At 42.1% G+C, this 13,287-nt stretch overlaps 1 protein-coding gene across 1 annotated transcript; it reads left to right on the top strand.

Moving 5' to 3' along the window:
- Positions 1–4,070: 4,070 nt before the first annotated feature.
- LOC146687874 (elongation factor 2b) lies at positions 4,071–13,259 on the top strand. Its single transcript, XM_085439503.1, has 14 exons — positions 4,071–4,223; positions 5,425–5,639; positions 6,896–7,077; positions 7,161–7,372; positions 7,459–7,637; positions 7,866–7,971; positions 8,197–8,449; positions 8,579–8,774; positions 8,900–9,023; positions 9,199–9,441; positions 10,577–10,930; positions 11,048–11,230; positions 11,372–11,504; positions 12,362–13,259. Exons 1-14 carry the CDS (start codon positions 4,221–4,223, stop codon positions 12,553–12,555), a joined length of 2,577 nt encoding a protein of 858 aa, XP_085295629.1. The 5' UTR covers positions 4,071–4,220; the 3' UTR covers positions 12,556–13,259.
- The last annotated feature ends 28 nt before the right edge of the window (positions 13,260–13,287 follow it).

Raw genomic sequence — 13,287 nt, 5'->3', positions numbered from 1 at the left:
TGCCACTAGTATGAGATAATCCACAGCTTTCTCCTCACTCTCACAGCTACAAGTGTCATGTAATTGGCTTCTTCAGCGCTACACTTGCAGCGAATGCCCACATGCAACTGGGAATTGTTTTCAATCATGTAAGATTTTTTTTCGTTGGCTTTCTGATTTCCCTAAAGATCTTCAGGTAACAACCCCAAATGTTCATTTTAAATCTAAATTCAGTATCCGCAGGCACATCATGTGGATTCTATCAGTTTATAAGTTTATTACAGTTTTTTCTGATTGCTTAAGCACATTTTTTGTAACTATTGGCTAATTTTGCAAAACTCTTCACACAAATAAGAAAACCTGTCACCCAATAATCAAAACATTGTAGTTCTCTTGCAAAAGCAAACACAGCTGGATTAACTCTTCACACCTTCGTAAAAATGGTGTTTCCGTATCAAACAGTACACACAAGCCATCATCTACTAAGCACACAATGCGCCAACTACACACTGATGGTATGAATACAAAACACATCTGGCTTTTGCTTTCTCTGTGCACAAGGTAGGCTATGTCAGTTTGAGCTCATACTTCTGTCATAGATCCATAAGCATAGAGGGATCCAAACTTCAAGTACTGGTGTTTATTCAAACACATCAAAACAAACACAAGTGTTCATTTCCAAGTATAGGATTATTTGCAATCGCCATAATGACTCTATGGGTTACTTGGTCTGCAGTGAACATGCTTCCTCTGCCCCAGCATCTGGTCATCTAGCAATTCTGTAAAGTAACAATTTCAGTATTTTTACATCAATGGTATTGGTGTGTTTCTCATTGGCATATGGCAGTGCTACAAATCTTTGTGCGAAGTGACTGTACTAACCGATTCTCATTTCAAGATGTCCTTATGGTACTTGCTACAGTGTAGCGGCTCGAGTTAGGCTGGACCCGTTGGCCAGCTACCCTCAGTGTCATTCCACGGTTGATTACATGGTCCACTATTGTAGCTCTGATGTCATCAGCAATTCTATTTCTTACTCTTCCTACCCTTCCTCTCCCCCCTCCTCATCTTCCTCTCCCCCTTCCTCGTCTTCCTCTTGCTCCTCCTTGTCCTTGTCGTCCTCTTCATCCTACTTCTTCACCTCCACGTCCTCTTCCTCGGCCTCCTCTACTTCTCACTCTTTCTGCTCCCTCCATTGTACTCCGCACACACAGCTTACCTGTATTATAGTGCTTAGGCTGACTGCAAAGTGAACGAATTATCTAAAAAAGTTTTCACATGTGAAAGTGTGCCAGACAGTTGGCAAATTAGTGTTAATGATAGCCATACATGTGTATACTTTTGCTAGGAGTGTGTTGGAAATTTGGTAATTGAGTGTTGTGCAGTGAATTGTGCCTACAGTTTTGCAAAGTGTGTGTTACAAAATTGCAAACTGAGTGCAAAGCAGTTTTTGTGCTTTTAGTTTTGCAAACTCAGTGAGTGGTTTTGCTATAAGTCTGAATAGTTTTAGAGATTGTGCTACAGGAATCACAGTTAGGGTTTAAGCATTCAGAAAAAACTGTATTACATTTAAAAATATGATATCATAACATCGATAGTTTTTGTTATTTCTTAAATTTAATGTTATCTATTCATTTTTCTACTGCCAAGTTTGGAAATCAGTTCCCTTAATGTGTAAAATCCTCCTGTGACTAGTAAAGGGAATATATTTCCCACCGTTTGGAGTTTGACAAAAAAAAGAAAGAAAAAAAAAGCCAGACATGCTCCACTTTAAGCTGCACTGTGGCAGTCAGCGTCCTACACCGAAAGCTTCAGAGAGACTCCTGCTAAAAGGCCAATCAAGATATCGTCCTCCACTCTTTTGCAATTTTAAGACTACTTCACTGAGTTTATGAAAACTACCTCTGTAGCTTTTGCATAAATCTGATGATTAGATGAAAGACACCGTTTTTCAGATGAAGTAATCTGCACACCACTGCCTATGCGACTGCAGACAGCACGCTCTTTCTGCTGTGAACGTTGCTGTTTTAGTAGGTCAGCCCTGCTGGAGGAAACGTGACACACTGCGCAGTGATATTGCAGTAATATCAGCTTTATCAGCTGCACTGACCATGGAAACCACTGGTTCTTGTTTAGTCACCACAAACTTTAATATCTGGACTCCCTTGTGTTAAAAAGGGCATTATACAATGAATAATCTTTGGAGCTGTGTAGATCTTTTATTGTTGCTCACTAAATTTAAATTTGTTTTGCTTCTTATAGTGCTCTGAAGACAAAAAGTAGAACTTTCTAATGATATGTATTTTAGGGAGTTTTAACAAAAGATTTTCTACATTTAGAGACTATGAGCAGAAATGATAAATGCAAGCTCAAAACTAAAAATAAACATTGAAAAAAGAAATCGTCTTGCAGCATCGTTTGCTTTGTGGTTTTATCTTCATCTGAAATTCATGAGTAAAGCTTTCTTTAGAGATAATAATCATCTGCTCTCATGAGAGCCCATTATGTGCTTATTATGGGAAACCCACGAATAATGTATTTTTCAGTTATTTCCTTTCTGGACATGTAGAGCACAGTCCACTGGTTTAATAAGAAAGATACCCCCTCCCCAACAATTGTTATCACAGGGGGAGGGATTGTTTCAGTGGCAGAGCTACTTATTATTGCACCAGATTGATTAAATGTGTTCTTTACATTACTCAGTTTTCATTTCAGTGTCCCATTCCACATATCTTGGCACCTCCCAAACATGTTTTGTCCTGCTCTGCCCTCAGCTGGTGGAGGACTGCTACGGCGCCCTGTCTAGCAGTGGCCTGCTTTATTCCACGGGGATCGATATTTCAGAGGCGGAGGTGTACATCAAAATGTTTGGGGGGGAAGAGGCGGAGCATGGGGAAAAAAGGAAGGAAACATTCAGTTTTTGCTGCGGATAAGGCTTTCCTGTGAAATTGGCTCTAGCATGCATCGCACCTCCAAGTGCTGCTAAACGTCATTCACTGACACGCCCAGAAGCAGCTGCACGCTAAGATACGGAGAAATACAAGCAAACAACCAACAGTAATACATGCTTTCTAATGCATCGTTGGCTCCTTAGGTGGGCTAAAGAGAAGTGAACCAGACGGTGTGGTTAAACAGATGCACTGACAGTGAAATCCTGCGGAATTTTCATATGTTTACGATTACAATTAGGCCAGTACACACTGTAACAAATTGAATTGAATTGAATTTTGTTTTTTGTGTGTGTACAAAGAAATAAATGTATTTTTTGTTAATAAATACATACATAAATTAACAAATAAATAAAAGTTTTTAAGTCCAAAAACAATATATAGGTGTGGTAGTGTGGTAAGTCTCAAATGCAATCAATGTGTCAACGATATTCCAAAACCATACACAAAATATTTAGTATTTACTCAAAACACAGCAAATAGCAATACAAATTCTATAAAATCTGGATTTATGTTATCAAATGCTATACCACAGAAATGCGTGATTCGAATGAAGCTCTTTTTTAATGTTGAGTTAAAGCTTTAACGCAAAGAAATCTAATGTGCAGTATATATTTATACTGATATCCATATTTATGTTTAATTAATTCTGTATCCTTTATATGGACCTTACCGCACCGTTTGCACAGGAAACGTGTCTTCGCGTCTATACACTGTTTGTGTATAGACTGGATTACAATAAAGGTTTGTCTGTCTGTATAGCTGAAGCCATAGAAACTAATCACTGAATAAAGCTTCAGTTGGTATTACCTCCTTTAGAAAGTGGTCATCTCTGTTGCCAAACCACTTTATCTTTTGACTTTAGTGCATTTTGGTTCGATTATGTTACTTTCTAACAATGTAAATATCAACTGTACAAAAGTACTTGTTCTTAAGTTTTGGATCTTTTGTGGCAGCTGGAGGCACAAACATACATGGTTAAGTCAACAGAAGTGCGCCCTTCTTACTCTCACGCACTCACAAACACAGCCGGGCACTCACACGCGCACACGCACTCAGCATGGACGTATTAGGATAACATGGCAAAGCGCCACGGACATGTGATATGTGACGGGCTGCTGAGCTGCAGCGCCCCCTGCAGCTGCAGTCACTGACCGGACACCGCTACACGGCAGCCGCATCATCAGCAGCAGCAGCAGCGCCTCTCCTGTCACCACCGGGACTGCCTGTCCTCAGAGGCAGCGACTACGGCAATAACCCGTCGCACATAAAGACCCACGACCTGCAGACAACATGGTGAGTGAAACTAGAGCCTTAAATGTATAGATGATGCCTTTAATGTATTTGTAGCAGCGAGGGAAAACACGCTGTCAAATGCTGCACCCAACAACCGTTATGAGTTGTAGGCTCCGACTGCAGCCGCACCGGATCCCGTCAGGTCCGTGAAATGGATGCCGATGCCCGGTGGTGTTATGTGATCGGATAAGGGCTCTGTTTGTGCGCCGTTATAACATGCGCAACAGCCGGCCGATAACGCAGGGCTGTGGCCTCCAGTGCACGGGCCGCTCAGCTCTCACTGTGACGTCCACTGCAAAGCCTTTAATATCACGCTGCTCTGGCATGACCGCAGAAATATCACGTTAATACAGCTGCCCACAGAGGGAACGCACATGGCCATGGCATGTCTAATGTAAATGTCATCAGCTCTGTTTGTGTGTGGGGGGGAAATGTAGATTTTCATTTGATTAGAAGAGATTGCGTCATTGCTTTTTATTTAAGAAGCGATGGAAACGTGTTATTACATATAGGCAGGCTGCACTACGTCACACTCAGAGAGCTGCACCGCATTTCATCTGAGTGTTTTGCAGCAGTGGGTGATGTAAAAATGAATTATTTCACCAAAAGAGTCTTTGGTTGTGTTCATTTATATATCCAGTGTGATATTTCTGAATTGATGAATACATTTGTTCTGCTAGGAAAGCTTTGAGGGACACTGGACCTTGTTTTCTTCATATTTTTTATTTACAGAGGATTATGGGGATGGTTTTATATAGTCTTAACAACCCACTGCTAGACAAACTGTCATCTTGTCATCTTAGAGGACTGCCCTCTTCATATATTACACATTAAATAGCAAACTTAGTGGTTAACACTCTTTCTGTAGATTTAGTTTAAGGTCTAAAATCAAGAGACCGTGTTTTCTTGCAATTGTGGTACATTGCGTTCACCCCCACTCAGTTGCCACATGGTGAATGGTGACTCAGTAATTCTGGAAATCAGGAGGTAAAGTCTTTAAGCGGTGTCCACTCTCCTTCTTCCTGGGTTCAGTTTCAAACATGTCTTTCTTTTTATAACTCTTCTCGGAGCGGCTGGGGAGAGCTGGTAGTGGACAGAAATAGATGCATATGATGAATAAAATGAGCCTGTGCTAGTTGGAAATGGATGACTGTAGCCACCCTGCTCCCCTCCCCTTCTAAATCTCCAACCCTCCCTCCAGGTGAACTTCACGGTGGATCAGATCCGTGCCATCATGGACAAAAAGTCCAACATCAGAAACATGTCCGTGATCGCACACGTGGATCATGGGAAGTCCACGCTGACCGACTCGCTGGTATCCAAAGCGGGGATCATTGCATCGTCCCGTGCCGGAGAAACCCGCTTCACAGACACACGCAAAGACGAGCAGGAGCGCTGCATCACCATCAAATCTACGTATGTGCTTTGTGTTTGTAGCAGGAACTATTCATAATTTATCCTAACAGTACTGGTTAATTTAAATATTTTTATTACGCGTTCAACCTCCCAAATTCTCGTCATCTGCCTGATCAGATCTGTGTGGGTTTGATTTTGATATTTCTATACGCTGACATCACACTCAAACTTTAATCAATGAGTAAAAATGCAGAGGAGAGACATGGGTGTTGCTTAGGGTTCTCAAATGTGAAGCTAAAATTCAGCATTCTTTCTAATGGCCAGCAGGGGGCGACTTCTTTGGTTCCAAAAGATGTTTGATTGTGAAGAAGTGTAAAAGAAAATGACAATGCTGCTTCAGGAAACATTTACCTGATGACTTTGTGGCCTCGTTCTCTAAACACAAGTCTTATTTTATACAGTTTGATCTTCCTTTTTTAAAATTATTATCTGACTTTGAGGATAATAAATAATAAAGCACGTAAAGAGTATTTCAGGTTGCGACTGGCAAGTGTGGCCATCCCTTATATATAGTCTGTGTCATAGACAAATATACTGATTGGAAGCGATCAATACTGTTCTATCTTTGGCAGGAAATATTGGGTACACATAATAACTCATCAATCATACTAAGACCTTGACTCAAAAAGAAGACGTACTTGGCCTTCAGCTGTCAGATCTCCCTGTTTGGTTGTGTTTGTAGGGCATATATGTCCGATAAAAAGAAGGGCTATAGTAAGTACATTACCAAAATAAGAAATATTTGTGCCATACTGAGTTCATTATTGTTATGAAATTGTGTTATGTATTTTAACCTCAAGGTACACATCGTTTCTAAAGGCGGCGGGCAGTGCTGTGTATTTAATTGGAACATGCATCTCATACTTGATTGGTTCATAATCACAGCACTTGTTTTATTTGTAAGTTGCTCGTGGTGTTATACTTTATCGACACACGTTAAGTACCATATTTGACTTGCAGAATTGTTTCTCTGTTCCAAATTTAGAGAGGTGTTAAAAAACACTGTTTTAGAGATTTACACATGGATGTTTGTATATAATAAATGCACCAGCAGAGATCACCAAATATTAATTCAAATCTATGCAGTCAGGACACTTAGTAGCAGCTGAAAGTCTTTGCTGTCTCTTTTATTAGAGGATGGTCTGACTCATCCGTGTGAGTGCAGTTTTTGAGATTTATTTACATAAATCGTTAAATTTATCAGTGCAGAGTTAACACATCTCAAGGTTTTTCTATGTTCTCTCACTCTCTTTCAGGGCCATCTCCATGTATTATGAGCTTGGAGAGAACGACTTGGCGTTTATCAAGCAGAGCAAAGACGGAAACGGCTTCCTCATCAACCTGATCGATTCCCCGGGTCACGTTGATTTCTCTTCTGAGGTCACCGCTGCCCTTAGAGTAACTGATGGAGCCCTGGTTGTGGTGGACTGTGTCTCAGGTAATTAGACATAAAACACTCGTCCTGTCACTCACATACACACTCGTACGCACTGAGGCTTACCTGTTTGTTTCCACTGACAGGTGTGTGCGTGCAAACCGAGACCGTACTGCGTCAGGCCATCGCTGAGCGCATAAAGCCGGTTCTCATGATGAACAAGATGGACCGGGCCCTGCTTGAGCTGCAGCTGGAGCCAGATGAGCTCTATCAGACCTTCCAGCGTATTGTGGAGAACGTTAACGTCATTATCTCCACCTATGGAGAGGATGAGGGTGGACCCATGGGGAACATTATGGTGAATACATACTTACGCTGGTAAAATACCTTCTAAAACTTTCAATATATGGGTAGTTACAATGAATGCTATCATTTATTCCTCAGATTGACCCTGTTATTGGAACAGTTGGCTTTGGCTCGGGCCTCCACGGATGGGCTTTCACCTTGAAGCAGTTCGCTGAGATGTATGTGGCTAAGTTTGCTGCTAAAGGAGTTGCACAGCTGGGACCAGCAGAGAGGTGCAAGAAAGTGGAGGACATGATGAAGAAACTGTGGGGAGAAAGGTGAACACGAGTGCACGTACAGTGCCCTCTCTGGTTACAGTGTGGTACATCAGAGGTGCTGCATGTGTTAAGAAGGATGCTTGTACATGGACCACACCCCTTTTTCTGTGTCAATGTTCAGGTGGTGTTTAGTGGTTCTTTAAAATTTAAGCATTAATACAAGACAGTGGGCAGCAAGTGATATTCAGGCAACATATTTTTATATAATAATTTCATTGCATTTTCCAGATATTTCGATCCAAGTGCTGGAAAATTCAGTAAGACCGCCACCGGCCCCGATGGTCAGAAATTACCTCGAACTTTCTGCCAGCTTGTTTTGGATCCCATCTTTAAGGTGAATGTACTAAAGATGCTTTATTTCAGCAAATTGTGTATTTTTTATGTTTCTAACATTGTTAAAAGGTGATTTAAAGCTCTTAAATTTCAGACATTTCAGATCCAGACTGTGACTGGATCCAAACTAAGATGATTAGACTTTAAGTAGAGTCTGAAAAGTCACTGCCTTTGATTAATGCCCTAATTTTTTTTTTTTTTGTCCTTTTTCTCATTGACCTCTTAGGTGTTTGATGCCATCATGAATTTCAAAAAAGAAGAGACAGCCAAGCTAATTGAAAAGCTGGACGTCAAACTTGACTCAGAGGACAAAGAGAAGGAGGGGAAGCCCCTGCTGAAGGCTGTAATGCGACGCTGGCTCCCTGCCGGAGAGGCCCTGCTCCAGATGATTACCATCCACCTGCCCTCCCCCGTCACTGCGCAGAAATACCGCTGTGAGCTGCTCTACGAAGGGCCCGGAGATGACGAGGCTGCCATGGGTCAGTAGAACACCTTCACGTGACTCAATTCAATTAAAAGTATTTGTATTATTATTAAGTAGCTTTAGAAGAATTATCACTGTTTATTTTGACTGTGGTAAATTCACAACTTCGAAACTCTCTTCTCAGGTATTAAGAACTGTGATCCTAAGGCCCCACTGATGATGTATATTTCCAAGATGGTCCCAACCAGTGACAAGGGTCGTTTCTATGCCTTCGGCCGTGTGTTTTCTGGCTGCGTGTCCACAGGGCTGAAGGTGCGCATCATGGGGCCAAACTTCACCCCTGGCAAGAAGGAAGACCTCTACATCAAACCCATCCAGAGGTGGGCATGTTTATCTACAAACTGTACACAGTACAGGTCCAAGATAGTAGGAAAAGCTCAGAATGTGTGACTCCCCTTTCTTCTTTTTTTTATATCCTTCTTATTTTATCACCACGTCAATCTAGGACTATTTTGATGATGGGTCGCTATGTGGAGCCTATTGAAGATGTTCCCTGTGGCAACATCGTGGGTCTTGTTGGAGTAGACCAGTTCCTGGTTAAGACTGGAACTATTACCACCTTTGAACAGGTAGCGTGTCACTTTCCCTTTGTTCTGTATCTACACAGAGTGTGCTCTAGTTTAAAAACCGAGGCATGACAAATGAATCAATAGCTATTAACACGGAGTCATTATTTGGTGTGGCTTCCTGATAAAACAAACCTTAAAAGAATCTAGTCTTATCACTCATCGATTCCATCTTCAGGCCCACAACATGAGAGTGATGAAGTTCAGCGTGAGCCCTGTTGTCCGAGTGGCCGTGGAGGCCAAGAATCCTGCTGACTTGCCCAAGCTAGTGGAGGGCTTGAAGCGTCTGGCTAAGTCAGACCCCATGGTGCAGTGCATCATCGAAGAGTCCGGGGAGCACATTATCGCTGGAGCAGGAGAGCTTCACCTGGAGATCTGCCTGAAGGACTTGGAGGAGGACCACGCCTGCATTCCACTGAAGGTGAGCAAAGGAGTAGAGGTTTACTGGCAAGGTGCAAGACAGGTCACTGATGCAAGGTTAATATTAATAGCTATTACAAGTACTGATTTGTTTACGTCACATATATGAAAAGCAGCCTCACGACAGACAATCCGAACTATAAACCTGAATACAATTTAAACTGTTGTGTTTAAATAGATGGGTGGTCTGTACCACACAGCAAGCAATAATATTAATCAGGTAACCCATTAAAAAGAAGAGGTCCACTTTAATGACTTGAAGTAGTGGATGAGGCCTAGTGGACTCTGACTGGCTCCAGCTGCCTATCAAATCAATTATTAGGGTAGATGAGTTATTAAAGAAAAATAATCACCCCACTCAGAGTTGTTATAAGTGGGGTAACTCTTCATAAAGGCCAGAACCGTTTTTTGAACCAGGCTATAAATGTGCTTTTTAATGCAGTAAAGTTGACCATTTTAACATGTTAGTCTAAGGCAGGGGTAGGCAACTCCAGGCCTTGAGTGCCGGTGTCCTGCAGGTTTTAGATCGCACCCTCAGTTAACACACCTGAATCAAATGATTAGTTCATTACCAGGCCTCTGGAGAACTTCAAGAAATGCTGAGGAGTCATTTAGCCCTTTAAATCAGCTGTGATGGATCATGGACACATCTAAAACCTCCTCGGCACCGGCACTCAAGGCCTGGAGTTGCCTACCCCTGGTCTAAGGGGATTGGCTAGATGTTGGAGCCAGCCTCAAGTGGTGACTAGAGGAACTGCAGTTTTTGCTACTTCTGCACGAGCTTTGTTTTTCAACCCCTTAGGACTGATTTAATTTTGCCTTTTCTTTCTCTCTCATTCTTGAGACTACATATAATCCAGGTTCACTTTTAATCACAATAAAACTTGTGATTGCAGACATCAATCATATTTATTTGCTAATTTCATTTAATATTTTTCCTCTGCTTGTGCACAGTTTGACATCCACTCAATTAGGACAAGTAGCTTTCAAATGCTAAACATAAGAGCTTTACATAGCCTTACTGATTATGTGGGGCTAGAATTAGATAAAATAAAAAATATATATACATTTTATTCCCATATTTTTGAAGTATTGCTCATACCATCAATCCTGACCAATTCTTTACCTCTTTGTAGAAATCCGACCCAGTGGTGTCTTACAGAGAGACGGTGACGGAAGAATCCGACCAGCTGTGTCTGTCCAAGTCCCCCAACAAGCACAATCGTCTCTTCATGAAGTCCCGTCCGTTCCCTGACGGCCTGGCTGAAGATATCGAGAAAGGGGATGTCACTGCTCGGCAGGAGCTCAAAGCCCGTGCACGTTACCTTGCTGACAAGTATGAGTGGGAGGTGACAGAAGCCAGGAAGATCTGGTGCTTCGGTCCAGATGGAACCGGGCCCAACCTGCTGATAGACATGACAAAAGGGGTTCAATACCTCAATGAGATCAAGGACAGCGTAGTGGCTGGTTTCCAGTGGGCAACTAAGGAGGTGGGCAGCTAATTAATTCATACTCGTGTTGCATTTTAAATTCTTATTGGACTGTAAAACAGCTAGCTATTTATAACCTTGCGTTCACACACTCCTGTCTCTGTCCTCGCCCTGCAGGGTGCACTGTGTGAGGAGAACATGCGCGCAATTCGCTTTGACATTCATGATGTGACACTGCACGCAGACGCCATTCATCGCGGGGGAGGACAAATTATTCCCACAGCTCGCAGGGTCCTGTACGCCTGCCAGCTCACTGCTCAGCCTCGGCTCATGGAGCCGGTTTATCTTGTGGAGATTCAGGTTGGTGTTTGGACTAGAGTGGGCGCCTGGACATTGCTTGAACACAGGCTTGTAATTTTTTGGAGCTCTTCTATATTCTGAAAGGAAAAACATTTTAGTAACTTTAGTAACTATCTGTGGCCGTGCCTCTTGTCCATGCAGTGCCCAGAGCAGGTTGTCGGTGGGATCTATGGCGTGTTGAACAGGAAACGAGGTCATGTCTTTGAGGAATCCCAAGTGATGGGCACGCCCATGTTTGTGGTGAAAGCCTACCTGCCAGTCAACGAATCCTTTGGTGAGTTTCAGTCGATACTGCTTGCAGTCTTTTGTGGTGGGTTTTAACTCTCAGCTGGAAAGGAGGGCTTAGGTAAAAGAGGGACTGGAGAGGTCTAAAAGCTAAAGTGGATCTCTGAAATGTTTGTGAAGATATACACTCACGTGCCTTTTTATCGGGCTCACCGTTTAACAGCTTATCAACACAACTGTCGAATCAACTGATCAGTTGCATGGCAGCGTCTTATCCTCAGGCTTGTAGACATGGTCAAGAAACCTGCTGAAGTTCGAACTGAGCATCAGAATAAGGAAGAAAGGTGATTTAGGTGATTTTGACTGTGGCATGGTTGTTCGGTCCAGATGGAACCACAAGCTGCTGATCTACTGGGATTTTCCTGCATAAGCGTTTGTAGAGTTTACAGAGAATGGTGTGAAAAAGATAAAACATCCAGTTAGGCAACTTAAATAACCACTCATTACAGCCAAGATATGCAGAAAAGCATCTCTGAATGCACAACACATCAGCTGGGCTACAGTAGCAGAAGAGGTGGTGATGATAGTGTAATGGTGTGAGGAATATTTTCTTGGCACACCTTGGATGCCTTAGTACCAACTTAGTATTATTTAAACACCGCAGCCTTCCTGAGTATTGTTGCTGACCATGTCCATCCCTTTACGGCCACCTCACCCATCTTCAAATCATCTCAGTCTGGTATCTTAAACATGCTTGGTAAACTTGGTAAATGTCTCAACAAACATGTTTAAGACAAATGTAAAGGGCATATCCAGCAACTTAGTTTCAGCTGACAGAGTTGCTGTCTTTGTATATGAAGCTATTCTATTTGAAATAATGCTTTTATCTGTTTTTCTGACCTCCAGGGTTCACAGCTGACCTGCGCAGTAACACTGGAGGCCAGGCCTTCCCCCAGTGCGTATTTGATCACTGGCAGATTCTCCAGGGAGACCCCAGCGACCCTGCCAGCAGGCCCTGCCAAGTTGTCGCTGAAATTAGGAAACGCAAAGGTCTGAAAGAGGGCATACCTGCCCTCGACAACTACTTGGACAAATTGTAACCACTCACCCCGGATTAGAAAATACCAAATCATTCTCTAAACCCTACCCCGTGGGCACTTTCAAATCTTTGCACAGGCTTAAAGGTACATCGCACCAATTGTTTCATCTTTGAGCGCGGAGCAGAAACAAAGCTTAAGCTTCCATTGTAGGCTAGTGGAAGCAGCGATGCTTTTTTTCATTTCACAGCTACAGTACACCAAGTGCCTAGGGCAAGGGTTTGGGGGAGCAATTGGATCAAAGCAGCTGTATTATCAATTCCTTGTTTCTTCTATTCCTTCACATCGTCCCCCTTCTCCTTCTACGTATCTGCCGGGTTGGGCCTGTACAGTGCACTGTGATACTGCTGCAATAATGCATATTTATATGGATCATGGCCAGATTAAAGCGTGGCAATCACAATAAAAGTGTTATAGAAGTGAAACGCACTGGAATGGACGTTTGTTCAGTGGATGTAATGAATAAAAACAACTCATGATGAAAATGTGACTCCTAAAATGTTGTTTTTGCTCTAGAGGGTTTTTTCTGCTGCTTCTCAGATTTTCTCTCTATTTCCTGCTTTTATTTATTTTTATATATATATATATATATATATATATATATAAAAAAAACATTTCTTTAGGATTAAACCAGAAAACAAAATGTATTTGGTCTTAAATGTAAATTTGACAAAAACAATGATCTAATAAAACTCAGATGATTATCAGATAGTGAGCAAAACTTTTTTCTTTTTA

The sequence above is a fragment of the Copadichromis virginalis genome, linkage group LG18, assembly GCF_057382275.1.
Source record: "Copadichromis virginalis isolate Kocher_CV1m ecotype Utaka linkage group LG18, C_Virginalis_male_GT1.1, whole genome shotgun sequence".
NCBI lineage: Eukaryota > Metazoa > Chordata > Actinopteri > Cichliformes > Cichlidae > Copadichromis > Copadichromis virginalis.
This window is presented reverse-complemented; position numbering and strand designations above follow the sequence as displayed.

Coding starts and splice junctions, on each gene's coding strand:
- LOC146687874 (XM_085439503.1), top strand. Junction 5,640..6,895: donor TGCATCACCATCAAATCTAC/GTATGTGCTTTG, acceptor ACTCTCTTTCAG/GGCCATCTCCATGTATTATG. Junction 7,373..7,458: donor GACCCATGGGGAACATTATG/GTGAATACATAC, acceptor TTTATTCCTCAG/ATTGACCCTGTTATTGGAAC.